Here is a 26,831-nt window from a genome sequence, read left to right as displayed (position 1 = left end):
GTCAGGAGACCTGTAGCAATACATGTCTATATACACATATACACTTGTAACACGTCTATATTACAAGTATATATATTTTTTCTTTTCTTTTCTTTTTTTTTTTTTTTTGAGACAGAGTCTTGCTCTGTCACCCAGGCTGGAGTGCAGTGGTGCGAGCTCAGCTCACTGCAAGCTCTGCCTCCCAGGTTCGCGCCATTCTCCTGCCTCAGCCTCCTGAGTAGCTGGGACTACAGGCGCCCACCACCACGCCCGGCTAACTTTTTGTATTTTTAGTAGAGACGGGGTTTCACCATGTTAGCCAGGATGGTCTCGATCTCCTGACCTCGTGATCCACCCGCCTTGGCCTCCCAAAGTCCTGGGATTACAGGCATGAGCCACCGCGCCCGGGCAAATCTATATTTGAATTATTCCTTTCACTATGAATCTTACTTAAACAAACCTGTATCAGGAATATATTATGCATTTCCTCCTTCTAGCTTGCAGGAGTTTCACAAAATGATATATAACTTGTTTCTTTCTCCTCCTATGGTCACCCACTTTTTTTTTTCTGTGTATTTCTACCTTCTAGATCTAGAATTTTAAGCATATAAATATTCCCTGATATGTAGCACTATTCTGATGCGTCTCATATATCCATCATTCTGCTATTAAATTCTAAGCTTAGCTTTCATTCTACCAAGTCTCAGCATTGTTTTACAAGTTATGACCTTGTTTTAAAATTCTTTTTCTGGCCGGGCGCAGTAGCTCGTGCCTGTAATCCCAGTACTTTGGGAGGCCGAGGCAAGCAGATCATGAGGTCAGGAGTTTGAGACCAGCCTGCCCAACATGGTGAAACCCCGTATCTACAAAAAACAAAACAAAACAAAAAAACACGAAAACAAAAAAACACAAAAATTAGCCGGGTGTGGTGGTGGGTGCCTGTAATCCCAGCTACTTGGGAGGCTGAGGCAGGAGAATAGCTTGAAACTGGAAGGCGGAGGTTCCAGTGAACCGAGATTGTGCCACTGCACTCCAGCCTGGGTGACAAAAGTGAAACTCCGTCTCAAAGAAAAAGAAAAAGAAATTCTTTTATTCTTTTTCTGTTTTTTGTTTTGTTTTGTTTTGTTTTTGAGACAGGGTCTCACTCCATCACCCAGGCTGGAGTGCAGTGGTGTGATCTCAGCTCACTGCAGCCTCAATTTCCTGGGCTCAAGCAATCCACCTGCGTTGGCCTCCCAAAGTGCTAGGATTACAGGTGTGAGCCCATCACACCCATCTTGTTTTAAAATTTCAAGATGACTTTCCTTGTGAGATATATTCAATGAATTGGAATACAGGTATATGCGATTAAAAATTACTAGCTTTCTGTTCCACAGTATTTATTCAGGCAAATAAATACATATTAGAACAAGGTCTGGTAGAAACTAAGTGCTCAATTGCTGTTAGGTATCAAAATTTTAGCTGGGGTAGATATCAGTGAGTATTTAACCATCATTTCATTCTTTCCATATTATGCTCTGAAATAACTGGATTTACAGGTATTTCTTTTTCTTACATTTTCTTCATTCCAATTCTTTTAGCTTAAAACTATCCCTGTAGGGGAACATCATACACCAGGGCCTGTCAGAGGGTAGGGGGCTAGGGGAGGGATAACATTAGGAGAAATACCTAATGTAGGTGATGGCTGATGGGTGTAGCAAACCACCATGGCACGTGTATACCTATGTAACAAACCTGCACGTTCTGCACATGTACCCCAGAACTTAAAGTATAATAATAATAATAATAAAAAACTCTCCCTGTTAGAACCACATGTTCTCACTCATAGGTGGGAGTTGAACAATGAGAACACATGGACACAGGGAGGGGAACATCACACACTGGGGCCTCTTGGGGGTGAGGGGCTGGGGGAGGGATAGCGTTTGGAGAAATACCTAATGAAAATGACAAGTTGATGGGTGCAGCAAACCAACACGGCACAGGTATACCTATGTAACAAACATGCACGTTGTGCACATGTACCCTGGAACTTAAAAGTATATATATATATTTAAAAAGCTCTCCCTGTTAGAGAAAACATCATCCTGAGCAGATATAAACATCCCTATATTCATGATTTTCATTTTATTTTGTACTGTGTGTATCATTCTATATCTACAGCCCAGAAATCTACAATCAGTTCTTCACCTTCTAGAGTATCTTCCTATCTCTCTCTTCTGAGTGCAAACGATTAGTAAGATGATGTGGTCTCACCATATCATCTGCTTCCAAGTCTTCACATTTCCTGTCTTAGATAGAATCTCAACATGGTGTTTCTGATCTTGTCTGAGAATGCCGTATGTGGCCATACAAATCAGGACAGGTAGACAGTGTGGCAAGCTTAAGCAACCTCTTTATCTGTGTCTCTCCTTCACATAGATTCTGTAGCTCCTGGTGGATAATGACTACAACCCTGGGCTCAGGCACCAACATAAAACCTGCCTCCCACCTTGGCTGAATGAGTCAACCGCCTCGTATCGCTAGGGAGACATATCCAGAATATTATTTCCAGTTTTTCACTGTATTTAATTCTTCCACTCCAGCTTATGACTAGGGTCTTGGTTCTACTCCACTGCCTGATTAGCTGCCCCAAGCTACTATTCAAGAACTTCCCGATTTTCTGTTCTTTTTTTTTTTTTGAGACAGAGTTTTGCTCTTGTCACCCAGGCTGGAGTGCAATGGTGCAATCTCGGCTCACTGCAACCTCCGCCTCCCGGGTTCAAGCAATTATCCCGCCTCAGCCTCCCGAGTAGCTGGGATTAGAGACATGAGCCAACATACCCGGCTAATTTTTATATTTTTAATAGAGACGGGGTTTCACCATGTTGGCCAGGCTGGTCTCGAACTCCTGACCTCAGGTTATTTGCCTGCCTCGGCCTCACAAAGTGCTGGGATTATAGGTGGGAGCCACTGCGCCTGGCTGAACTTCCTGATTTTCTGAGTGAACAAAGCTCAAATGGTACAGTTCTTTTTCCTTTCATTTTTCTTTTATGACACATTCCTGTTGTTCTTGAAAAGAAGATATTAAAGTCCCCCATCCCCCATAGTCTTTATGAAGATGACAACTGGCTTGAATCTAGAGAATACCAAAGCAACTACTTACTTGCATATGGCAAGAAGCTAAAAATATCATAATCTGAAAGTCACCAATGAATACTCTTAGTTTCTGTTTCTCTTTTTTAGGATAGTTATCACAGGGAAAGTTATTATTCTTTGTGACTCCCTTTGATGAGTAACTTGGCTAACTGGTGCATCCAAGCTGCCTATTTCCTCTCCGTTCATGTCATCCTGATTCCAAGAGCCATGTTTAAGCCATCCATTTTTTGTCTCTTATTATCTTAATATTCACCTTAACTCACCAGGAATAATTTTTACTCTACCAAAAACATTCCTCAGTTATCCCAATTAACACCAGAAAACTATAGCCATTAGGTGCATCTCTCTTTTCAGTGCAAATGGCAGCTGTAGCAGGATTTTTGTCTTGTTAAATAAACTCTACTTGCTAAGCCTGAAGAAACTAGGAAAAGAAACAATGATTTCTGGCTGTCTAAGAATTACTCATTAAGCATTCTCTGGATCCGTACCTGTGTACATACATTTTGGGTAGAATAAATGATAACTCAGTTCCAACATTGTTTTCCAAAGTGGCTGTCGGTATATAATAATGAATTAATTTTGAGATTTCTTCGACATTACAGTCAGGTGTCTTCACCATGACAATGTGGTATCCCACACCTGAGAAAAATCCATGTAGAAGAACAAATAAAACAATTTTGTACTTCCCATACTTGTGAGATCACATGTGACTTACATTACCTGGGTAAGCTAGAAGACAGGGCATGTCATAAATCATTTAATTACAACTCTAAGGAGCCTAATAAGTACTTCTTTTATAATTTCATTATTTCTCTTAGGGACTGATAATGTTCTGGATTATATAACCAGATAGAGCAGAGATATGATGAAAAGCCTCATTATCTGGCTTCTCGTCCTACTGACACTGAAATCTGAGAGGTTGAGATTAATATGCATTAAACAGATATTTGTTGGGTGTCTACTACATGTCAGGTAGTAAATAAGTCAGACAAAAATCCTTTCAGAGATCGAAGAAATTGGCCGGGCGTGGTGGTTCATGCCTGTAATCCCAGCACTTTGGAAGGCAGAGGCAGGTGGATCACCTAAGGTCAGGAGTTCAAGACTAGCCTGGCCAATATGGTGAACTCCTGTCTCTACTAAAAATACAAAAATTAGGGCCGGTGTGGTGGTTCATGCCTTTAATCCCAGCACTTTGGGAGGCTGAGGCAGGCAGATCATGAGGTTGGGAGTTCAACATCAGCCTGACCAGCATGGTGAAACCCCATTTCTACTAAAAATACAAAAAATTAGCCAGGCATGGTGGCTCGCACCTGTAATCCCAGCTACTCAGGAGGCTGAGGCAGAAGAATTGCTTGAACCCGGCAGATGGAGGTTGCAGTGAGCCGAGATTGTGCCACTGCACTCCAGCCTGGGCGACAGAGTGAGACTCAATCTCAAAAAAAAAAAAAAATTAGCTGGACATAGTGTGGCATGCGCCTATAATTCCAACTACTTGGGAGGCTGAGGTAGGAGAATCGCTTGAACCTGGGAGGTGGAGGTTGCAGTGAGCTGAGATCATGCCACTGCACTCCAGCCTGGGTGACAGAGTGAGACTCTGTCTCAAGAAAAAAAAAAAAGAATTCTTTCCAAAGTACTCTGTGTCTTCACTAGGTGCACTCCACTGGCATTCTAGAAGCTAAGAGTAGGGTAAGGTAGCAGAGAAAAATCCCTCCAGGACACTCCAGGACTTTGCAGAAAATACTGAAGTAGCATTTTATTCACAAAATCAGTCACAAAAAAGACAAAACATGCAAAGAAACAAGAAAATGTAAAATACAGATACAGTGGCTCATGCCTATGATCCCAACATTTTGTGGGGTCAAAGCAGGAGGACTGCTTGAGATCAGTTTGAGACTCTAAATATGATGGAAAAACCAATATAAACAACCACAGAGATTGGCTCAGTTTAGGAATTATGAGACCAAGACTTTAAAATAACTCTGACACATATATTAAATAATCTAGTGGAAATGGAAAAAAACATAGTGTGAACAGATGAGCAGTATCTGCAGACTAATGTAAACTACAAAACAGAACCAAATGGAAATACTAGAAAAATACATGACAAATAAAAAATTCATTCAGTGGTCATAACAGCATGCTAGACAGAGAAGAACCAGTAAACTTGGAAACAGGTCATTAAAATGAACACAAGAAGAAAGTAGAATATAACAGAATATATAACTCAAGATATATGTGACAATATTAAAAAGTCTAACAGAAGTAGCAAGTACCAGAAGAGGAAACATTCAAAGAGATAATGGTGGATATTTTTTTCAAAATGATGAAAAAATCAACCAATGTACCCCCAAAAACTAAGAAAATCTCAAGCAGATTAAATAACAAGAAAATGTTGGCACAAGATGGAGATCAAGGTATGGGGAGGGCAAACGTGACATATGCAAATTCCTAAAGACCAAAGATAACCAGAAATCTCAGGAACAGCCAGAGGAAAAAAGACACATTTCATAGAGAGGGTTAATGATAAGAAAGAAATGATTTCTCAGCAGAAATATAGAAGCCAGTTGCTTCTATTGTAAAATGGCATCTTGAATATTCTCAAAAAATTGTCAAACAAAAATTACATATCCATTGGAAATATCCATAGATAATTATTATTAGGTAGGGAAACACATATTAGCAGGTGTTAAGAAATATATCAGTTTGGTAATCAGGCATTTTCTTTAAAATGCTAAATGTTAATGGTATTAACCTAGATTTCCTCAATTACTCTAAGAGATCATTAAACTTTCCCTATAAAGGGCCAGATAGCAAATATTTTATGCAATACCATCCAGTCTCTGTTGCAGCTACTCAATTCTGTCACGTAACACAAAACAGCCATAAACAATGTGAACAAGTAAGTCTGGCTATGCTGCAGTAAAACTATTTATGGACACTGAAATTTGAATTTCATATGATTTTTCATGTGTCATAAACTATTATTCTTCTCTTCATATTTTTTACACATTCTCAGCTTGCAGGCTGCACAAACACAGGTGACCTTTGTCTCATGAGCTTTACTGTGCTGACCCTTGCTTTACAGGATAACTTTTAGATCTCTCTATCTTTAATCATACTTTGGGTACATAATTTTTTTTTTTTTTTTGCTAGCTGAATTTTAATGGGCCAATGTAGTCATTTCTAAAATTGACTAATTTGATGGCAAGCAAATATATATGCTGGAAATCACCATTCAGATCTCACTGACTTCCTAGTCTCTCTGCGTGAAGATGGAACTTTCTTTTGGTCTTGGACATGGGTGACGAGGATGAGTGAATAATGTTTACGTCACTATTCCAAAGAGGAGAGTTAAGAGAAAATATTTTCTTGTACATATTTGTATCCCTAAGCCAAATAGAGTTTTGGTTCCCGTGACTAGTTAATGAAGGTCAAGTTATTTGACTCTCTGGCTATCATTTGCTTCATTTCTAAAGAGAAATATATATTTTTTCTACATATTATAGTCATGTCATCGAACTAGTATATTTCCTGAGGTCACTCCTAATACTTAAGATCTATGACTAACCTTTTTATTTCATAAGAAAAAGGTATGAGAATACTTATACAGGATTTTAAAAAATAGCTGTTGGAAAAATCTAGAAGCTTCTGTGCTTGCAACATACAGTCTTAAGAATTGAGTAAATGTGTTTGCAAATATGAATCATTTAATGACATGTAATACATAATATATCACATATGTTATATGTGATATATAATAATATATAAATACACATAAACATATTTAATTCATTTAAAGGTAATTAACTTTTTAATGAAAAAGTAACATATCATAGTGTTTATAACATGATTAACATGTAGAAAACCCTTGGGAACCACATACATAAGATGAGTTTGCAAAGGGTTTTATCCATGGACTTTGCTAGGTACTCATGAAAGCACTGAAGAAGGGTAAGAGAGCAGATAAAGCCTCCCTGGCAGAGATCTCAGCAATAAATAGCCATCACTGCAGGAAAGGCAGGGTGTACTACATAAATCCATGTCTCCTATGCAGCTAAAGGCTTAAGGTGCTGAGGGAAGGCCTGAAAACCCAGTTACCGCAAGCCCAGATGAAGATCCACTGAAGACATGAAAAGAGAACAGGAAAAAACCTTTATCTCTGAGACGGGGCAGAAAATCACCAGGGACTTGAACATCTGGGATCTGTCAATGCTATGCAAGGGGAAGAACCACTAAAAGAACCCCCCACCTAAGTCCCGGACACAATGTCTACCTAAGAATGCAGTTGAACCATGGCAACGGAGAATGACATGCCCAACCCCCAACCCCAGGCTAGCAAGCATTAAGTACTTAGTAACAGCAGAGTACCACTTAATGAGGGAAAAGAGCAAAGAGGAAGAAACTAATGTAGAAAGAGCCTCACAGATAAAGACCAAAGCTAAAGGTGTAATAGGAACATTAAGAAACACTCTCTGGCAAGCTAGCCCACATGCTAAGCACAAGGTATTGTAAGACAAATTTCAAGCTTGTGGTGAACTGAGGGTAGCCATAATAACAATAAAACTCAAACCCAGCTCAAATTCTGATTAGACTGACTCAATCCCAGGTACTAAGGGCCTTCAGACAGAAAGGTACATCATGTGCAGGCAAAATTATTTACATTGGTCTTTACTGTCCTATGGCAATTTCCAACTTTTTTTTTTTTTTTTTGAGATGGAGACTCCCTCTGTCACCCAGGCTAGAGTGCAGTGGCACGATCTCGGCTCACTGCAACCTCTGTCTCCCAGGTTCAAGCGATTCTTCTGCCTCAGCCTCCCGAGTAGCTGAGACTACAGGCGTGCACCCCCATGCCCAGCTAAGTTTTGTATTTTTAGTAGAGACGGGGTTTCACCATATTGGCCAGGCTGGTCTCGAACTCCTGACCTCGTGATCCTCCCACCTTGGCCTCCTAAAGTACTGGGATTACAGGATTGAGCCACCGCACCCGGCTGGCAATTTCCAACTTTCAACCAAAATTATAAGGAACACAAAAAAAGAAAAGAAAAAGAACAAACTGTAAAGAGATAAAGTGGTCAATGAAACCAGATCCATATATTCAAGATGCTGTAACTATCAGAGAATTTAAAATTGCTACAATTAGAGTTACTACAATACAAGATTCAAATGTTGAGTTTTTTTTTTTTTTTTTTTTGCTTGAGACGGAGTCTCACTCTGTCGCCCAGGCTGGAGTGCAGTGGGCCGATCTCCGCTCATTGCAAGCTCCGTCTCCCAGGTTCACACCATTCTCCTGCCTCAGCCTCCTGAGTAGCTGGGACTACAGGCGCCCGCCACCATGCCTGGCTAATTTTTTTGTATTTTTAGTAGAGACGAAGTTTCACCGTATTAGCCAGGATGGTCTCAATCTCCTGACCTCATGATCCATCCGCCTTGGCCTCCCAAAGTGCTGGGATTACAGGCGTGAGCCACCGTGCCTGGCCTAAATGTTGAGTTTTAAACAAGAAAATTCTCAGGATATACAAAGAAACAGGAGAGAATGGTCTATCCAAAGGAACAAAAGAAATCAAGAGAGCCATACCTAAGGAAGCACAGGTGTTCGATTTTCTAGACAAAGACTTTAAAACAACCATCTTAATGATGCTGTAGGAGCTAAAGAAAGACTTGGAAAAAAGTCAGGAAAACAATGTTTGAACAAAATGAAATTATCAATAAAAACAGAGAAAGTATGAAAACAAACCAAGGAAGCACTAAGCTAAAAAGTACAAAAACTGAAAAGAACAGTACACTAGAGGGGTTAAAAGCAGATCTGAGCAAGTAGGAGAAAGTAACAGAGGACTTGAAGGTAAGACAATTGAAACAATATATTCTGAGGAACAGAATAAAAAAGAATTAAGAAAAGTGACCAGAGACTGAGGAACTTGTGGGACACCAAGAAGCAGATCAATCAATATAAACATAATGGGACTTTAGAAGGTGAAGAGAGCCCACAACTAACATCATACTTGATGAAGAAAGACTTCAAGCTTTCCCCCTAAGATTGGGAACAAGATAAGGATGCCCACTTTCACCTTTGCGTTTACCATTTTACTGGAAACTGTAGCCAGAGATACAATTAAGAAAAGAAAGCATACAAATAGGAAAGGAAGAGATAAAGCTATCTCTATTTGCAGACAAGATGATATTACATATAGAAAATCCCAAAGAACCCACAAGAAAGTTACCTATAGAAACAAATTCATCGAAGTTGAAGTATGCCAGATCAGTATACATAAATTAGTTGTTTAAGCATTCATTCATTGAGGGATATTGAGGTTGTTTCCAGCTTTGGGCTATTATGAATAAAGCTGATATAAACATTCATATGTAGTTTTTCCCTTCTTTTCAAAAAGAAAACTTTTATTAAAATACAGTATACAACACTTGATAGATTTTCATGAACTAAAATCACTGCAACTAGCACCTAATTAGGAAAACACATTTCCAGCACCTCCCAAGTCATCCTTGGGTTCCCTAAACCTCTGAGCACCAAAGGACACTATCACTATCAATAAAGTGAAAATGCAATGTACAGAATGGGAGATTATTTGAAAATTATATATCTGGTAAGGAATTAATATTCAGAATATATAAAGAACTCTTAAAAGTCAATGACAAAAAACTCAATTGATAAAATGAGCAAAGGATTTAAATAGATAATTCTCTAAAGAAGATATACAAATGGCCAATAAGCTCTAAGGTATCATTTTACACCTACTAGAATGAATATAATTTTTTGAAATTGGAAAATACGTGTTGAGAGCATTTGAAGAAATTGAAATGTTCATGCATTGCTGGTAGGAATGTAAAATGGTGCCAGCATTGTGGGAAACAGTTTGGCAGTGTCTCAAAAAGTTATGATACAACAATTCTGTCCTAAATATATATCTAAAATAATTGAAAGTAGGGACTTGAACAGATTATTTGTATCCTAATGTTCACAGCAGCATTATTCACAATAGCAAGACAGTGGAAACAACCAGAGTGTCCATCAACAGATAAATGGATAAACAAAATATGGTACATATTTTCAATGGTATATTATGCAGCCATAAAAAAGAAGTGAAATTTTGATATATGTTAAACCATGGATGGACCATAAAAAACATTATGCTTAGTTATTAAGTCAGATATAGAAGGACAAATATTGTGTGATTCCATTTATATGAGGTAACTATAACAGGCAAACTCATAGAAACAGAAAGTAGATTTGATGTTACCGGGAATTGGAACAGGAGGAAAGGGGGTGTTCTTGTTTACCGGGTGCAGAGTTTTTTGTTGGAGAGGATAAAAAAAGCTTTGGGTAAAGATAGTGGTGATGGTTACACAACATTGTCAATGTATTTAATGCTTCTGAATTATACACTTAAAAATGGTTAAAATGATAAATATGTATTTTTTTCTATGATAGAAAATAGTTTAAATTGTTAAAGGCTCTAGCGGGAACAATAGCACACATGCACAGATGGAAAATTTCAGGAGACAGAAAATATAAGAAAGAATAAAGTAAGAATATTAGAAGGAAAAATCGTAATCACAGAAATGAGGAATGCTTAAGACTGGCTCATCAGTAAAGTCAATAGAGTTGAGGAAAAAATTCAATCAACTTTCAACAGAAACTGAATCACAAAGAAATGAGCCAGGTGGGAAAAAAACCACAATAGAGTTCAGAGAGTTGTGTGACAACGCCAAAAGTTGTAATGTATCTCTAATGGGAATCTCAGAAGTGAGGCAGAAGAAATAACTAAAAAGATTTATGGCTGAGAATTTTTTTTTTTTTTTGAGACAGTGTCTTGCTCTGTCACCCAGGTTGGAGTGCAGTGGCGTGATCTCAGCTCACTGCAACTTCCGCCTCCTGGGTTCAAGTGATTCTCCAGCCTCTGCCTCCCGAGTAGCTGGGATTACAGGTGAGCGCTACCACGACCAGCTAGTTTTTGTATTTTTTAGGAGAGGTGAGGTTTCGCCACATTGGCCAGGCTGGTCTTGAACTCCTGACCTCAGGTGATCTGCCTGCCTCGGCCTCCCAAGGTGCTGGGATTACAGGTGTGAGCCACCACGCCTGGCCTATGGGTGAGAACTAAAAAAATAAAAATAAAAAATATCAAACCATAGGCCAAGAAGCTCAAAAAACACCAAACAGAAAAAGATTAGAAAAAGAAAAAGAAAGAGAAATATCATATTCAAATTGTGGAAATCATAAAGAAATAATCTTGAGGGAAACTAGAGAGAAAAGATACAGTACATACAGAACAATAAGTATAAGAATACAGGGGAGTTCTCATCCAAAACCGTGGTAGTCAAAAGACAAAGCAATAATATCATTATAGTGCCTTCACACACAAAAATCAACACAGAATTCTATAAATGGCAAAAATATATTTTAAAAGTAGAGACAAACATAAATGAAATAATTCATTGCCCACAAAAGTATGCTACAAGAAATGTCAAAGGAAGTGCTTTAGGCATAAGAAACAGCATATTTTAACTGAATGAAAATAAAAATACAACCTATTAAAATTTGTGGGGTGTTGCTAACACAGGACTTAGGAAGAAAGGTATAGCTTTAGATCCTATATTTGAAAGAAGAAAGGTTAAGAGTCAGTGATTTAATATTCCATCTTAGTAGCTGGGCGTGGTGGCGTGGTGACATGGTGGCATGTGCCTGTAACCCTAGCTACTCGGGAGGCTGAGACAAAAGAATGGCTTGAACCCAGCAGGCAGAGGTTGCAGTAAGCAGAGATCACGCCACTGCACTCCAGCCTGGGTGAGAGAATGAGACATTCTTGTAAATAATAATATTAATATTCCATCTTAAAAAGGTAGAAAATGAGTGAATGAACCCAAACTAAGAAACAAAAGTGAAATAATAAACATGAGCACTGAAATAAACAAAAAACAGAAAAATGATAATAAAGCTAAAAATTCTTCTTATTCATAAGATGTATTACTAACAAGAATGATCAAGAAAAAAAGAGAAAAACACAAATAATCAGTGTCCGAAATGAAAATCAAGACATTAACATATGTAATACAAACATTAAAAGGAAAATTAAGGGGATATTAGTTGTCTTAAAAAATTAAAGTTATAAAAAAGTTCACAAAAAATGGAAAATTAAATAACCCTATATTTTTCAAATAAATATATATACACACACATATATATACACATATATATACACATATATACACATATATACACATATCTATATATACACACATATATATATACATATCTATATATATATATTTATTTATTTTTTTTTTTGAGACAGTCTCTCACTCTGTCGCCCAGGCTGGAGTGCAGTAGCACGATCTTGGCTCACTGCAACTTCCATCTCCTGGATTCAAGTGATTCTCCTGCCTCAGCCTCCTGAGTAGCTGGGAATACAGGCATGCACCACCACGCCCAGCTAATTTTTATATTTTTAGTAGAGACGGGGTTTCACCATGTTGGCCAGGCTGGTCTCAAACTCCTGAGATCAAGTGATCTGCCTGCCTCAGCCTCCCAAAGTGCTGGATTACAGGCGTGAGCCAGCGGTAGTCTGGCAGAACTCCCCAGGGTCTGTGGTGGCAGTGGCTACGGGGTAGGCTCCTCTGCCTTTCGAAAGGGAAGGGAAGAGTGGGAACAATTGTATCTTGTGTGTTGAGTGCCAGCTCAGCTGCGGTATAGTAGAACACAAGGTAGACTTCTAAGGATTTTGATTCTAGTCTCTGACTCCTGGGTGGCACCTCTGGACCACCTGGGCCTGAGGGAACTTGGCACTCTGAAGGGAAGGATGCATGCCGTCTGGCTTTGCCACCTGCTGATTATAGGGATCCAGGGCCTGGAGCAAACATAGGTAGTTGCCAGGGAGTGGTTATAGCAGGCCTTGGGTGAGACCTAGTGCTGTGCTGGCTTCAGGTCTGACTCAGCACAGTCATAGTGGTGGTGGCCACAGGGGTGCTTGTGTCACTCCATCCCCAGCTTTAGGTGGCTCAGAACAGAGAGAGAGACTTTGTTTGTTTGGGAGAAAGTAAGGGAAGAGAACAAGAGTCTCGGCCTGGTAATCCAGAGAATTATCCTGGATCTTACCCAAGACCATCAAGGTGGTACCTCTAAGAATCTGCAAAAACCACAGCATTATTGGGGTTGGGGGTGCCCATAAAGCAGTTACAGCTTAGATCACAACACCCAAGTCTTTTCAAATATCTGGAAAGCCTTCCCAAGAAGGACAGGCACAAACAAGCTTAGATAGTAAAGACTATAATAAATATCAAACTCATCAATGCCCAGACAGCAAAGAACATCTACTAGCATCAACACCATCCAGGAAAACATGACTTCTCAAATGAACTAAATAAGCCACCATGGACCAATCCTGGAGAAACAGAGATATGTGACCTCTCAGAGAGAGAATTCAAAATAGCTGTGTTGGGGAAACTCAAAGAAATTAAAGATAACACAGAGAAGGAATTCAGAATTGTATAAGCTAAATTTAACAAAGAGATTGAAATAATTAAAAAGAAGCAAGCAGAAATTCTGGAGCTGAAAGATGCAATTGGCGCTGGGACTCACCTTTCAAGGCAGTGGGCTCCCTTCCAGGATGCACTTAGATGGCACTTAGAGATGCCATCTAAGTCAAGTCCTATAATCAGGCACTCCAGAAGCCTGCTTGGTGTTCTACCCCACTGTGGCCATGCTGGTACCTAAAGGTAAAGACCAAGTTCCCTTTACTTTTTCCTCCGTTTTTCTCAAATAGGATTTTGGCCAATAGCCACTACTGCTAGTAATGTGCTGAATCTCACCTGAAGCCAGAAAGTCTCAGAGACTCACCCAAGGCCCTTGATGTAGTACCTGGGTGTCACTGATGGTTTTTCAGGGACCAAGGGCTCTTCAGTCAGCAGGTGATAAATGCTGCCACGACTGGGGCCTTCCCTTCAAGGCAGTGGGTTTTCTTCTGGCCCAGAGTGTGTCCAGAAATGTTGTCCAGGAGCTAGGGCATAGAACAGGGACCTCACAACTCTGACCAGTGCCCTATCCTGCTGTGGCTGAGCTGGTATCTAAGATGCAAAACAAATTATTTCCCCCACTCTTCCCTCTCTTCTTCTCAAGTGGAAGGAAGGGGTCTCTTTTAGAACTGCAAGCTGTGCAGCCTGGGGTTAGGGGAGGGGTGATGCCAGCACTCCCTTAACCACCCCAGCTGCTGTCTCAGTAGGTTGCACGCTCCCCCACTCCACTTTCTTTGAGCCCAGTTCAGCCCTAGGACTCACCTTAGATTTATAGTCCTTATGACCTAGACTGTCTTTCAGGTTTGCTTAGAGACACAGAGTGCTGTAGCCTGCAGTGGTGAGGTTTGCAGGAAGTGACATTCTAATCCCTGGGATGGGTGATTCCCCTCTGGCTAGGACTGGTTTAAATGCTCCCTCCGTGGGCGGGCCTCAGTTGAGTCTGGTCCAGTTCTCCTTTCTGCTCTAACAGGACAGACCAAAGTCCCTGATGAACTTAATATCTACAAATCAAATTCTGCAATTTATAAGTAATACATAATAACTAATAGGATTTATCCCAGGAACAAAAGCTTGGCTTTATCTTTCAAATATAAATGAATGTAAATGAGAACACAAAATTAAAGAGAAAAAACAAGATTATTCCACTAGATCCCAAAAAAAAAGCATTGATGAAATTCAATATCTACCATAGATTTTTAAAAACCTCCTAGCAATCTCCAGGAAATAAGAGAGGACACAAACAAATGGAAGAACATTCCATCCTTGTGGACAGGAAGAATCAATATTGTGAAAATGGCCATACTGCTCAAAGTAATTTATAGATTCAACGCTATTCCCATTAAACTACCATTGACATTCTTCACAGAATTAGAAAAAACTACTTTAAAATTTATATGGAGCCAAAAAAGAGCCTGTATAGTTAAGACAATCCTAAGCAAAAAGAACAAAGCTGGAGGCATCACGCTATGTGACTTCAAATTATACAACAAGGCTACAGTAACAAAACAGCACGGTACTGATACAAAAACAGACATGCAGATCAATAGAACAGAAGAGATCTCAGAAATAAGACTGCACATCTACAACCATCTGATCTTCAGCAAACCTGACAAAAACAAGCAATGGGTAAAGGATCCCCTATTTAATAAATGATGCTGAGAAAACTCGCTAGCCATATGCAGAAAATTGAAACTGAACCCCTTCCTTAGACTTTATACAAAAATTAATTCAAGATGGATTGAAGACTTAATGTAAAACCTAAAACTTTTATAAAAACCATAGAAGAAAATCTAGGCAATACCATTCAGGACATAGGCACAGGCAAAGGTTTGATGACAAAAACATCAAAAGCAATTGCAACCAAAGCAAAAATTGACAAATGGAATCTAATTAAACTAAAGAGCTTCTGCACAGCAAAAGAAACTATCATCAGAGTGAACAGATAACCTACAGAATGGGAGAAAATTTTTGTAATCTATCCATCTGACAAAGGTCTAATATCCGAAAATGGGCAAAGGACATGAACAGACACTTCTCAAAAGAAGAAATTTATGCAGCCAATAAACATATGAAAAAAAGCTCAACGTCACTGATCATTAGAGAAATGCAAATCAAAACCACAATGAGATACCATCTCACACCAATCAGAATGGCTATTACTAAAAAGTCAAGAAACAGATGCTGGCGAGGCTGTGGAGAAATAGGAATGCTTTTACACTGTTGGTGGGAATGTAAATTAGTGCTACCATTTTGGAAGACAGTGTGGTGCTTCTTCAAATCCCATTACTAGGTATGTACCCAAAGGATTATAAATCATTCTATTATAAAGATAAATGCATGCACACGTTCACTGCAGCCTCATTCACAATAGCAAATACATGGAATCAACTCAAATGCCCATCGGTGATAGACTGGATAAAGAAAATGTGGTGCATATATACCATGGAATACTATGCAGCCATAAAAAGGAATGAGATCATATCCTTTGCAGGGACATGGTTGGAGCTGGAAGTCATAGCATTAGGAGAAATATCTAATGTAAATGATGAGTTGATGGGTACAGCAAACCAGCATGGCACGTGTATACCTATGAATCAAACCTGCACGTTGTGCACATGTACCCTAGAACTTGAAAGTAAAATTTTTTCAAAAAAAGGGAAGTTCCATCTTAAAGGGAAATAAAAAACAGATCTGCCTGGGCGAGGTGGCTCACACCTATTGGGGAAGCTGCCCCCAATAGTCACGTAGGTTCTTTTCTATTTTCCCTAAGCGTCGGCCGGGTTGAGAAATAAAGGGACAGAGTACAAAAGAGAGAAATTTTAAAGCTGGGCATCCGGGGGATACATCACATGTCGGTAGGTTCTGTGATGCCCCACAAGCCGCAAAACCAGGAAGATTTTATTAGTGATTTTCAAAGGGGAGGGAGTGTACGAATAGGGTGTGGGTCACAGAGATCATGTGCTTCACAAGGTAATAGAATATCACAAGGCAAATGGAGGCAGGATGAGATCACAGGACCACAGGACTGGGGCGAAATTAAAATTGCTAATGAAGTTTTGGGCACCATTGTCATTGATAACATCTTATCAGGAGACAGGGTTTGAGAGCAATCGGTCTGACTAAAATTTATTAGGCAGGAATTTCCTCCTCCTAATAAGCCTGGGAGCGCTATGGGAGACTGGGGCTTATTTCATCCCTACAGCTCGACCATAAAAGATGGCCACACCCAAGGGGGCCATTTTAGAGGCCTACCCTCAGGCATTCTCTTTCTCAGGGATGTTCCTTGCTGAGAAAAAGAATTCAGCAATATTTCTCCCATTTGTTTCTGAAAGAAGAGAAATATGGTTCTGTTCTACCCAGCTCACCGGCAGTCAGAGTTTAAGGTTATCTCTCTTGTTCCCTGAACATTGCTGTTATCCTGTTCTTTTCTCAAGGCGCCCAGATTTCATACTATTCAAACACACATGCTCTACAATTTGTGCAGTTAACAAAATCATCACAAGGTCCTGAGGCAACATACATTCTCCTCAGCTTACAAGATGACAGGATTAAGAGATTAAAGACAGGCATAAGGGATCAAAAGGGTATTCATTGGGGAAGTGATAAGTGTCCATGAAATCTTCACAATTTATGTTTAGAGACTGCAGTAAAGACAGGCATTAAGAAAGTATAAAAGTATTAATTTGGGGAAATACTAAATGTCATGAAATCTTCACAATCCACGTTCTTCTGCCATGGCTTCAACCGGTCCCTCCGTTCGGGGTCCCTGACTTCCCGTAATACACGCCTGTAATCCCAGCACTTTGGGAGGCCGAGGCAAGCAGATCACCTGAGGTCAATAGTTTAAGACCAGCCTGGCCAACGTGGTGAAACCCCGTCTCTACTAAAAATACCGAAAATTAGCCAGGCATAGTGGAGGGCACCTGTAATCCTAGCTACTCAGGAGGCTGAGACAGGAGAATTGCTTGAACCCGGGAGGCGGAGGTTGCAGTGAGCCGAGATCTCGCCATTACACTCCAGCCTGGGCAGCAAGAGCAAAACTCCACTCAAAAGAAAAGAAACCATCCATGAAATTTATTCAAAATCCTACAATAAGAGAATCTCTAGTAGAGAAAATACTAAGAAATTAAGGAACAATACTACTTTATTGTTTCAATATTTGAGGCAATTATGTTTCAATATTTGAGGTGATCAATCAATGAATTTAGCCTAGATTAAACTTAATCTAATTGAAATTTTAAAAGACTGGGGTGTCATTTGTACTCTTCTAAGCCAAAGTAGTTAGTCATTTAAAATATCTGTATGTGGAATTGTATACACTAAAGATTTTCTTAGGAGTAAATGTGTTTGATGTAAACAGGATATCAAAGACTTCAAAAGCCTGCAGGGGAAAATGAAATATCATGCGGTTTTATTACTCAGATTTAAATGGCTTGATTGTCACAACTCTTCCTGCAGCAAATCCCCAACAGTCTGATTCTCAAAAGCTTCCATCGGGAGCCTCATCATTGCCAATGTAGATGGAATAGCTTGAGAGAACATCAACATCCTCACCAAAGGTGAGGATGCTTGTCAAGTCCCCGTCTCTCAACAGGGTTTCCACTCCCTGCCACACTTGTCACCTGGACTCCAACGTATCACTAGTTCTGAATCTCAAAAAGACTAGCATACAGTCAGTTCCCTGAGCTACTTTGCTCCACTCATTTTTTGCACAAAAAACTATGAAAAACAAAGCAAAATAAAAACATAACACTCAACTCCAAAGATTTAGCCCCCATCCTGGACAAGTGTCTTTTCTGTATGTATGGATCCTGGGTGGAGACCCTTGAGTTTTGAGCCTCCAAAACATCTGCATTTAGGTGAATGCGGTGGTTGGGCACTTGCTTTATATTTGCATAAAAATGAGGCATTCCTATAGTTGTCATAAACAAAGAAACACCTTTATCCAAAGGGAAGAGGGAAGAATGAGGTCAGATTCTGGAACTGACCTGGATTCTGGTGTTCCTGAGTTAATATTTATTTAGCCTGAGAGGTGACTGTGCATTCACAATGATTTATCTCCAAGACATGTACTGTAAGCCCTCACTTATCATCATCAATAGGTTCTTGGAAACTGTAACTTTAAGTGAAATGATGTATAACGAAACTAACTTTGCCATAATCTAATTGATATAAACAAGAGTTAAGGGCCAGCATGGTGGCTCATGTCTGTAATCGCAGAACTTGGGAGGCTGAGGCAGGGGGACTGCTTGAGGCCAGGAGTTTGAGACCAGCCTGACCAACATGGTGAGACTCTATTTCTACAAAATTAAAAAAAAAATTAGCCCAGGAGTAGTGGCCCACATCTGTCATCCCGGTTACTTGGGAGCTTGAGGTGGGAGGAACACTTGAGCCCAGGAGTTTGAGATTACAGTGAGCTATGATTGCACCACTGCACCCCAGCCTGGGTAGCAGAGCAAGACCTTGTCTCTGAAAAAAATTTAAAAAAAAAAAGAGTTAAGTTTTTATTGTATATTACTGTTTTCTTTTTTCGGGGGTCAGAAAAACATCACCAAACATCTAAATAAATACCAAAACACTTCTAATATTAAACATTGAAATAAATAATGTGAGCCATATATACATTTAAGACAGATTAACAAACACAAGTAAAATAATGATTTAGATAGTTATTCCAGTTCAGGGTCGCAGGGGGCCAGAGCCTGTCCCTGCAGCTTAGGACACAAGGCAAGAACCAACCCTAGACTGGATGAATGCCATCACGGGGCACAGTCACACACACCTCACACTCACTTAGACTGGGACAATGTCAACACGCCAACTCCCCTAAAGTGCACATCTTTGGGATGCAGGAGAAAATTGGAATGCCCAGAGAAAACCCACACAGATACAGAGAGAACACGCAAGCTCCACACTGACAACAGCCCGGGCTGGGAATCAATTTCTTTTTTCCCATCAAAGTTATAACAAAATGACGTTGGACAAAATGACGTTATTCAAGGGCCTGCTGGATTTGAGGCAGCCACTGGAAGAAAGGATCCAGCCTCCCTGACTGCTTTTTATACCCAGATTTCCATGTTGATCTCTAGTCAGCAACATAATCATTCCCCAAAGTTGATGAAATTTTGATAAGAGTAACAGCTTTCATGATGAGATGAATCAGACATCTCTCAGCTTCATGTGTGACTCCATATGACCAGCTTATACTTGGCTGCCAATGTTCTAAATCACTCATCGGCTTCAAAGAACCCAAGGGCACACACCAGGACAAGGCTTCATCTGCGCTTGCCACTAATCATGGGAACTCATGGCTGAGGGTGTGCCCAAGATTTTGGCACCAACCTGAGCCCCTTACTGCATCTCAAACAGGCTGGGGATGGTAGGTATCAAGGATAGTCCAATTAGTTTTGAAAAACAGTAAATGTACTGCTTTTCTAGTCCATAATGCTAATAGTTGTGATATATTGTGATACAACTACGGTGTCAGAAAAACATGTGATTGCCCTTAGGGACTGTCACTGAGGATACATTTTGATATAAAACTGCAGATTTTGGCCAGGTGTGGTGGCTCATACCTGTAATCCCAGCACTTTGGGATGCAGAGGCGGGTGGACCACTTGAGGCCAGGAGTTCAAGACCAGCCTGGCCAACATGGTGAAACCCCATCTCTACTAAAAAATACAAAAAATTAGCTGGGCATGGTGGTGCATGCTTGTAATCCTAGCTACTTGGGAGGCTGAGGCAGGAGAATCCTTGAAACTGGGAGGCAGAGGTTGCAGTGAGCCAAGATCGCACCACTGCACTCTAGCCTGGGCAACAACTGCAAAACTCTGTCTCAAAACAAAAACAAAACAAAAAAACCCTGCAGATTTATTATTGTGAGGAAAGGGTAAATAGCAAACATAAATCCTATTTTCCTGGACCCAGGTGTACCTACTAAGATAACTATGAGTTTACTCTCTGGCAGCACTGTGCCTAGGTATGTGCTGAGTTTAAAAATATAGAATGTTAGCAGTGCCTGGAACTCATCATCAACATTGTCTGCTGCCATATATCTCGTCTAGAGACTACACTTGACTTGAGAAGAAAGTAAGTAGGACTTTGCACAAATTCTGGCAAACAAAAGTGGCGGCTTCCATATAATTACAGGGTGTACACCGTATCGACCTCAGCTCTTGAACTGAATGTGCCCTGTGTGCTGGTGGAACATACAGCTGCACCTGTGCTGTTGGGAGACTTTCATATGAAAGTGCTGATGCTGTACATGTTATGTTCCCATCCTGGACACCATCCATTTTCATCATTCTTGTTTATGTTCTATAAAGTCATCACAGACACTTGAGTTAGGGAATACTGAAAGATTACTCCTAGGGAAAATACAAAATTAGGTTCCTGCAAGCCTCTGGTCACATTTTCATCAATTGATCAATACACGACCTGTTTTTTGGGGTGTTTCTGTTTAAAGACACCTTATTTAATACATACTGTTGATTCACTAACACTGACCTCACGGCCAGCAGCAGTATAACTCATGCCTGAATTGAGCTTCTCTAACATAGATATTTTCTCCAAAAGACATAATCAGGGCCAGGCACAGTGGATCATGCCTGTAATCCCAGCATTTTGGGAGGCCAAGGTGGGCAGATCACTTGAGATCAGGAGTTCTAGACCAGCCTGGCCAACTTGGTGAAACCCCATCTCTCCTAAAATATAAAACTGTAGCTGGGCGCGGTGGTGTGCGCCTGTAGTTTCATCTACTCAGGAGGCTGAGACAGGAGAATGGCTTGAGCTGGGGGAGGTGGAGGTTGCAGTGAGCCGAGATCACGCCATTGCACTCCAGTATGGGCAACAGAGTAAGAATCTGTCTCCAAAAAAAAAAAAAAAAAAAAAAAAGACATAATCATAGCCCTTTTGCACTTAGGAACATGAGACAGTACTTCAGCACTATGCCTGGGGGTGACATTAAACAACAAAATCACCAACATAAAGAACAAAGATGCAAAAAAAAAAAAAAAAGGCACTAACTATATCAAGTCAAAAATACTTGTTTGCAGTATGAGGGTTGAAACAAGGTGGACAGGGTGTCATCTTCTTTGACCTGGCCAAGGCTGAGAACCACCCTTGGAGAACTCAAAATTTTTTGCCACTCCCTGCATGTCTGCAAATGACCTCAAAAGTGAAACAGTTACTGATTTTGAGTTACACATAAATTTTAATGAGCTGTTGAATTCACAAATTCAGAATCCACAAATAATGACAGTTAATTCTATTTTCTTAAGACAGTTTAATCTGGTGGTAGCTTAAAGTATATTTGGATTGCTAACCAAACCTAAGAACATTGTTGGTGGCTATGAAATTATGCTGAGGGGTCATAATCATCACTTTTGGCAAAACTGCAAAATACCAGATGCAAAGCACCTGATCTAATCTCCCTTTCTCAGGGGGTAGGCAAAGCTGGCACATAAATTTCAAAGCTGAAAGTAGCTTCTTGGGGGCTGGAATCAGGGGGGAACCTACAAGAGTTGGTCAGGAGCAGGAGGAGACATGGGCCTCAGATAATTCAAATCATCAAAGTTGGTAAAACTAAGTCCACTCTTAAGAATAAAAAAGGTAGGCTGGGCGCGGTGGCTCACGCCTGTAATCCCAGTACCTTGGGAGGCCGAGGTGGGTGGATCACCTGAGATCAGGAGTTTGAGACCAGCCTGACCAACATGGATAAACCCCATTTCTACTAAAAATACAAAATTAGCTGGATGTGGTGATGCATGCCTGTAATCCCAGCTACTTGAGAGGCTGAGGCAGGAGAATTACTTGAACCCGGGAGGCAGAGGTTGCGGTGAGCCGAGATTACACCATTGCACTCCAGCCTGGGCAACAAGAGTGAAACTCCGTCTCAAAAAAAAAAAAAGGGACACAGCTGGAAATAGAACATAATATCAAAATTTAAGAGCTAGATGCCGGAAATGGAATATAACATCAAATGTTAAAAGCGGCCAGGCGCAGTGGCTTACGCCTGTATTCCCAGCACTTTGGGAGGCAGAGGCGGGTGGATCATTTGAGGTCAGGAGTTCAAGACCAACCTGACCAACATGGTGAAACCCTATCTCTAACAAAAATACAAAAAAAATAGCCAGGTGTGGTAGCAGGTGCCTGTAGTCCCAGATACTCAGGAGGCTGAGGCAGGAGAATTGCTTGAACTCGGGAAGTGGAGGTTGCCAAGTGAGCCGAGATTGGGTCACTGCAGTCCAGCTTGGGTGACAGAGTGACATTCCTCCATCTCAAAAAAAAAAAAAAAAAAAAAAAAGGTTAAAAGTTAGGTGGAAGTGAAATACAAGGGAATAATCACAAAGAACAAACCCAGAATGCTCTTGAGTTCCAATAAAGCTGAAATATTTGCAGTTGGCCTTTATGACTAGGCAGGCTTAAAACCACAAGATCCAGGTGGGAAGATTAAGATTAGAGAGGAAAGACAGGATTGATTTCCTTGGACCAGGTAGTGGAAGGCAGAAAGTTTGGTTATTTCCATTGCCTTGAATGAATCCAAGATGCAGTAATCCACATTTCAAATGGACAGGTTTACAGAGGAGATAGACATGGTTTCCTGTTCAAAATGTTTCCTCTACTGTTCATTTTGTTTCATATTTTGTATTATTATTTGGGAAACAGAAGACACGTTGGAAGTATTGCTAGATGCTACAGCTCTTCCAAATAGTCACTGGCAGGCTGGCCTTATGGTGATACTCAGCATAGATGGTGGCAGAGCAGAAAGCTGTGTTTCCTATAATAATAATAAATCCGGTCTTTTTTTTTTTTTTTTTTTGATGGAGTCTTGCTCTGCCGCGCAGTCTGGATCGCAGTGGCATGATCTCGACTCACTGTAACCTCCACCTCCCAGGTTCAAGCGATTCTCCTGCCTCAGCCTCTTGAGTAGCTAGGATTACAGGCATGCACCACCACGTCCGGCTAATTTAGTATTTTTAGTAGAGATGGGGTTTACCCATGTTGGTCAGGCTGGTCTCTGTAGTACAGTAGTTGAAACTACAGGTGCCCGCCACCACACCCAGCTAATTTTTGTGTTTTTAGTAGTAGAGACGGGGTTTCACCATGTTGGACAGGCTGCTCTCAATCTCCTGACCTCATGATCCACCCGCCTCAGCCCCCCAAAGTGCTGGGATTACAAGCATGAGCCACTGCACCCGGCCGGCCAATAAATCTAGTCTTTACTGAGCACTTACTATGTGCTGAGAACTGCTCTAAATACTTCACATATACACAACTACCCTATAAGTAAGACACTATTATTATTTTCATTTTCCAAGTGAGGAAGTATACTGTTTATTTTGGTTTGTCCTAGAGCAGCGGTCCCCAACCCCCAGGCCGTGGACTGGTACCAGTCCATGGCCTGTTAGGAACCATATCACACAGCAGGAGGTGAGCGGCTGGTGAGCGAGCGAAGCTTCATCTGTATTTACAGCTGCTCCCCATCACTTGCATTGCCAACTGAGCTTTGCTTCCCATCAGATCAGCGGAGGCATTCGATTCTCAAAGAAGCGCAAACCCTATTGTGAACTACATATGTAAGGGATCTAGGCTGCAAGCTCCTTTTGAGAATCTAATGCCTGATGATCTGTCACTGTCTCCCATCACCCCCAGATAGGACTGCCTAGTTTCAGGAAAACAAGTTCAGGGCTCCTGCTGATTCTACATTATGGTGAGTTGTGTAATTATTTCATTATATATTACTATGTAATAATAGAAATAAAGTACACAATAAATGTGATGTGCTTGAATCACCCTGAAACCATCCCTCCGCCACTGGTCTGTGGAAAAATTGTCTTCTATGCAACTGGTCCTTGGTGCTGAAAAGCTGGGGGACCACTGTCCTAGAGAAACTGTTGTAGAGAGATATTGATGTGTGGAGCTGGTGGTGCACTGGTTATATGATGTGTAGCTTCAGAGGTCTTTGATCAAGAGCCATTTTACATTCCCATCACTTGACATCTGAAATCATTCTTTTCCTAACTTCGTTTCCTTTCCAGTTTAGATTCCAGGACCTATGTCTTCAATAACTCTTCCAATTCTTCAATTCGTTTGTCTCTCCCACCTTCAATCCTAGTGACCTGGCCAAAACAAAACAAACAAAAAACCCAACCCTAAAAGAATCTAACTTTCAAATTTTTTCATTCCAATATATACCCAACTTGCTTAGCCCCAATAAGGAGAGCATTAAACACACATAAACATGTAACCATGTCCTGAAAGCCTAGACTGGGGATAGTTGTTCTTTCCATCATGGTCATGCATAAGAAAGCAAATGCCTCAGCCTGGGGTGATGGGGCAGAGCTGAATCCCAGCTGAAACTCCAGATGCCTGGGCAGCTCTTCTCCTCACCCCTCCAGTAGTTACACTAGTTCTGCTTCTCCTGGTATAGGAGGTTCCATTTTCTTTCTTCCTTTCATTGTTCCTGGTCTCCTCAGATATCTAAAATGTTTTCCCTGGGTATTCATCTTTTTACTTCTCTTTTTTTTTGAGATTGAGTCTTGCTCTGTCACCCAGACTGGAGTGTAGTGGTGCGATCTCGGCTCACTGCAACCTCTGCCTCCTGGGTTCAAGCGATTCTCCTGCCTCAGTCTCCCTAGTAGCTGGGACTACAGGCACCCGCCACCATGCCTGGCTAATTTTTTGTATTTTTAGTAGAGATGGGGTTTCATCATGTTAGCCAGGATGGTCTCGATCTCCCGACCTTGTGAACTCCCGCCTCTGCCTCCCAAAGTGCTGGGATTACAGGTATGAACCACTGCGTCCGTCCCGGGTATTCATCTTTGACTGTCAGCTGCCTTAATTAATTATGTGTACCCAGGAAGAGGGGCGAAAGCCTGGGTATGAACTTCTAGTCTTCCAAGTGAGTACAGGCAGGTAGATGACAGTGGCTGGAGGGCAAAAATGCTGAGCAGTGATTTCAGCAGCAGCACCAGGCTGGGGAGACAGAGGATGGAGTTCAAGCCCCACAGGTAAGGAGCCTTCTTGAACCCCCGACTTTCAGTTGAAATCATGGAATGGTCATGCCTTAGGAGTAAGGATCAATCACGCACTAGGACCAGGATTATGCCCAGAAGTAAAGAGAAAACAGAAATAGGGCAGTCTTTAGTGAAGCTAAAACCAGCCTTCAGTGGGGGCAGGGGGAGTTACCAGTACTCTAATAATGATCCAGAAGAAAATTTAACCCTCTTTGGATAAAGAAATATCCCCAAGAGCCTTCAAAATTTTTCATCTGCAACATCTTGGATTTGATAAAAATATACAAGGCATGTTACAAAATAGAACTCAATGGCATAAAAGAAAAAAAAAAGATAAACAAGTAATCCAGATACCAGAACTTCCTGGCAGAGACTTTAAAGTAACTACGGTTGATATGGTTAATAAACTCAAAAATGGTACATTTTCCAAGAGACCTGGAACCTATTCAAAATAGAGATAAATGGACATTCCAGAACTGAAAAATATTGTTTTTAAAATTATTCAATGGAAGGATCACATGAACTGTAATTCAAAATAAATAAGCAAAAAGAAAAATAGCTAAATCTCAGTTGGAAATTTTAATATCTTAAAAATGTATAAATTTTAATATATACAGCCCGGGCACGGTGGCTCATACCTGTAATCCCAGCACTTTGGGAGGCTGAGGGGGTAGATCACAAGGTCAGGAGATCCAGACCATCCTAGCCAACATGGTGAAACCCCGTCTCTACTAAAAATACAAAAAATTAGCCAGGCGTGGTGGCAGGCAACTGTAGTCCCAGCTACTTGGGAGGCTGAGGCAGGGGAATCGCTTGAACCTGGGAGGTGGGAGGTTGCAGTGAGCCGAGATCGCGCCACTGCACTCCAGCCTGGTGACAGAGCGAGACTCCGTCTCAAGAAAAAAAAAATTAATATATACAATATATAACCTATTTAATCCTAATAATACCTGACTGGAAATCAGGTATTATTTCAGGTACTTCTTTCAATGACTGATATAATAAGCAGACCAAAAAAAAAAAAAAGAATACAGATGACTTGAAAAGCATGACACTTAGCCAACTTTGCCTAGGTGGCATTTATAGAACACCAGAAGCAAAACCTATAGCACACATAGTTTTTACAAATTCACAGAAAACATTTATCAAAATATATTATGTACTAGTCATAAACAGTTC

General features: G+C 40.6%; 1 protein-coding gene across 6 annotated transcripts in view; it reads right to left on the bottom strand.

Annotated features, from left to right (window-relative positions):
• Nucleotides 1–26,831, bottom strand: part of LOC101058359 (phospholipid-transporting ATPase ABCA3-like) — a 70,127-nt gene that overhangs the window by 26,032 nt on the left and 17,264 nt on the right. For 4 of the 6 annotated variants that reach the window (XM_063796836.1, XM_054668998.2, XM_016928674.4 and 1 more), the window contains one exon: nucleotides 3,603–3,753. In XM_063796836.1, the coding sequence (XP_063652906.1) occupies nucleotides 3,603–3,753 (151 nt within the window). Of the gene's footprint in view, nucleotides 1–3,602; nucleotides 3,754–13,702; nucleotides 13,787–26,831 lie in introns of those variants that run through there. The other 2 variants (XM_054668999.2, XM_016928673.4) reach the window with 2 other exon arrangements.

Source organism: Pan troglodytes, chromosome 18, assembly GCF_028858775.2.
Source record: "Pan troglodytes isolate AG18354 chromosome 18, NHGRI_mPanTro3-v2.0_pri, whole genome shotgun sequence".
NCBI lineage: Eukaryota > Metazoa > Chordata > Mammalia > Primates > Hominidae > Pan > Pan troglodytes.
Note: the sequence above shows the minus strand (reverse complement) of the source record. Positions and strands in the feature narration are given on the sequence as shown.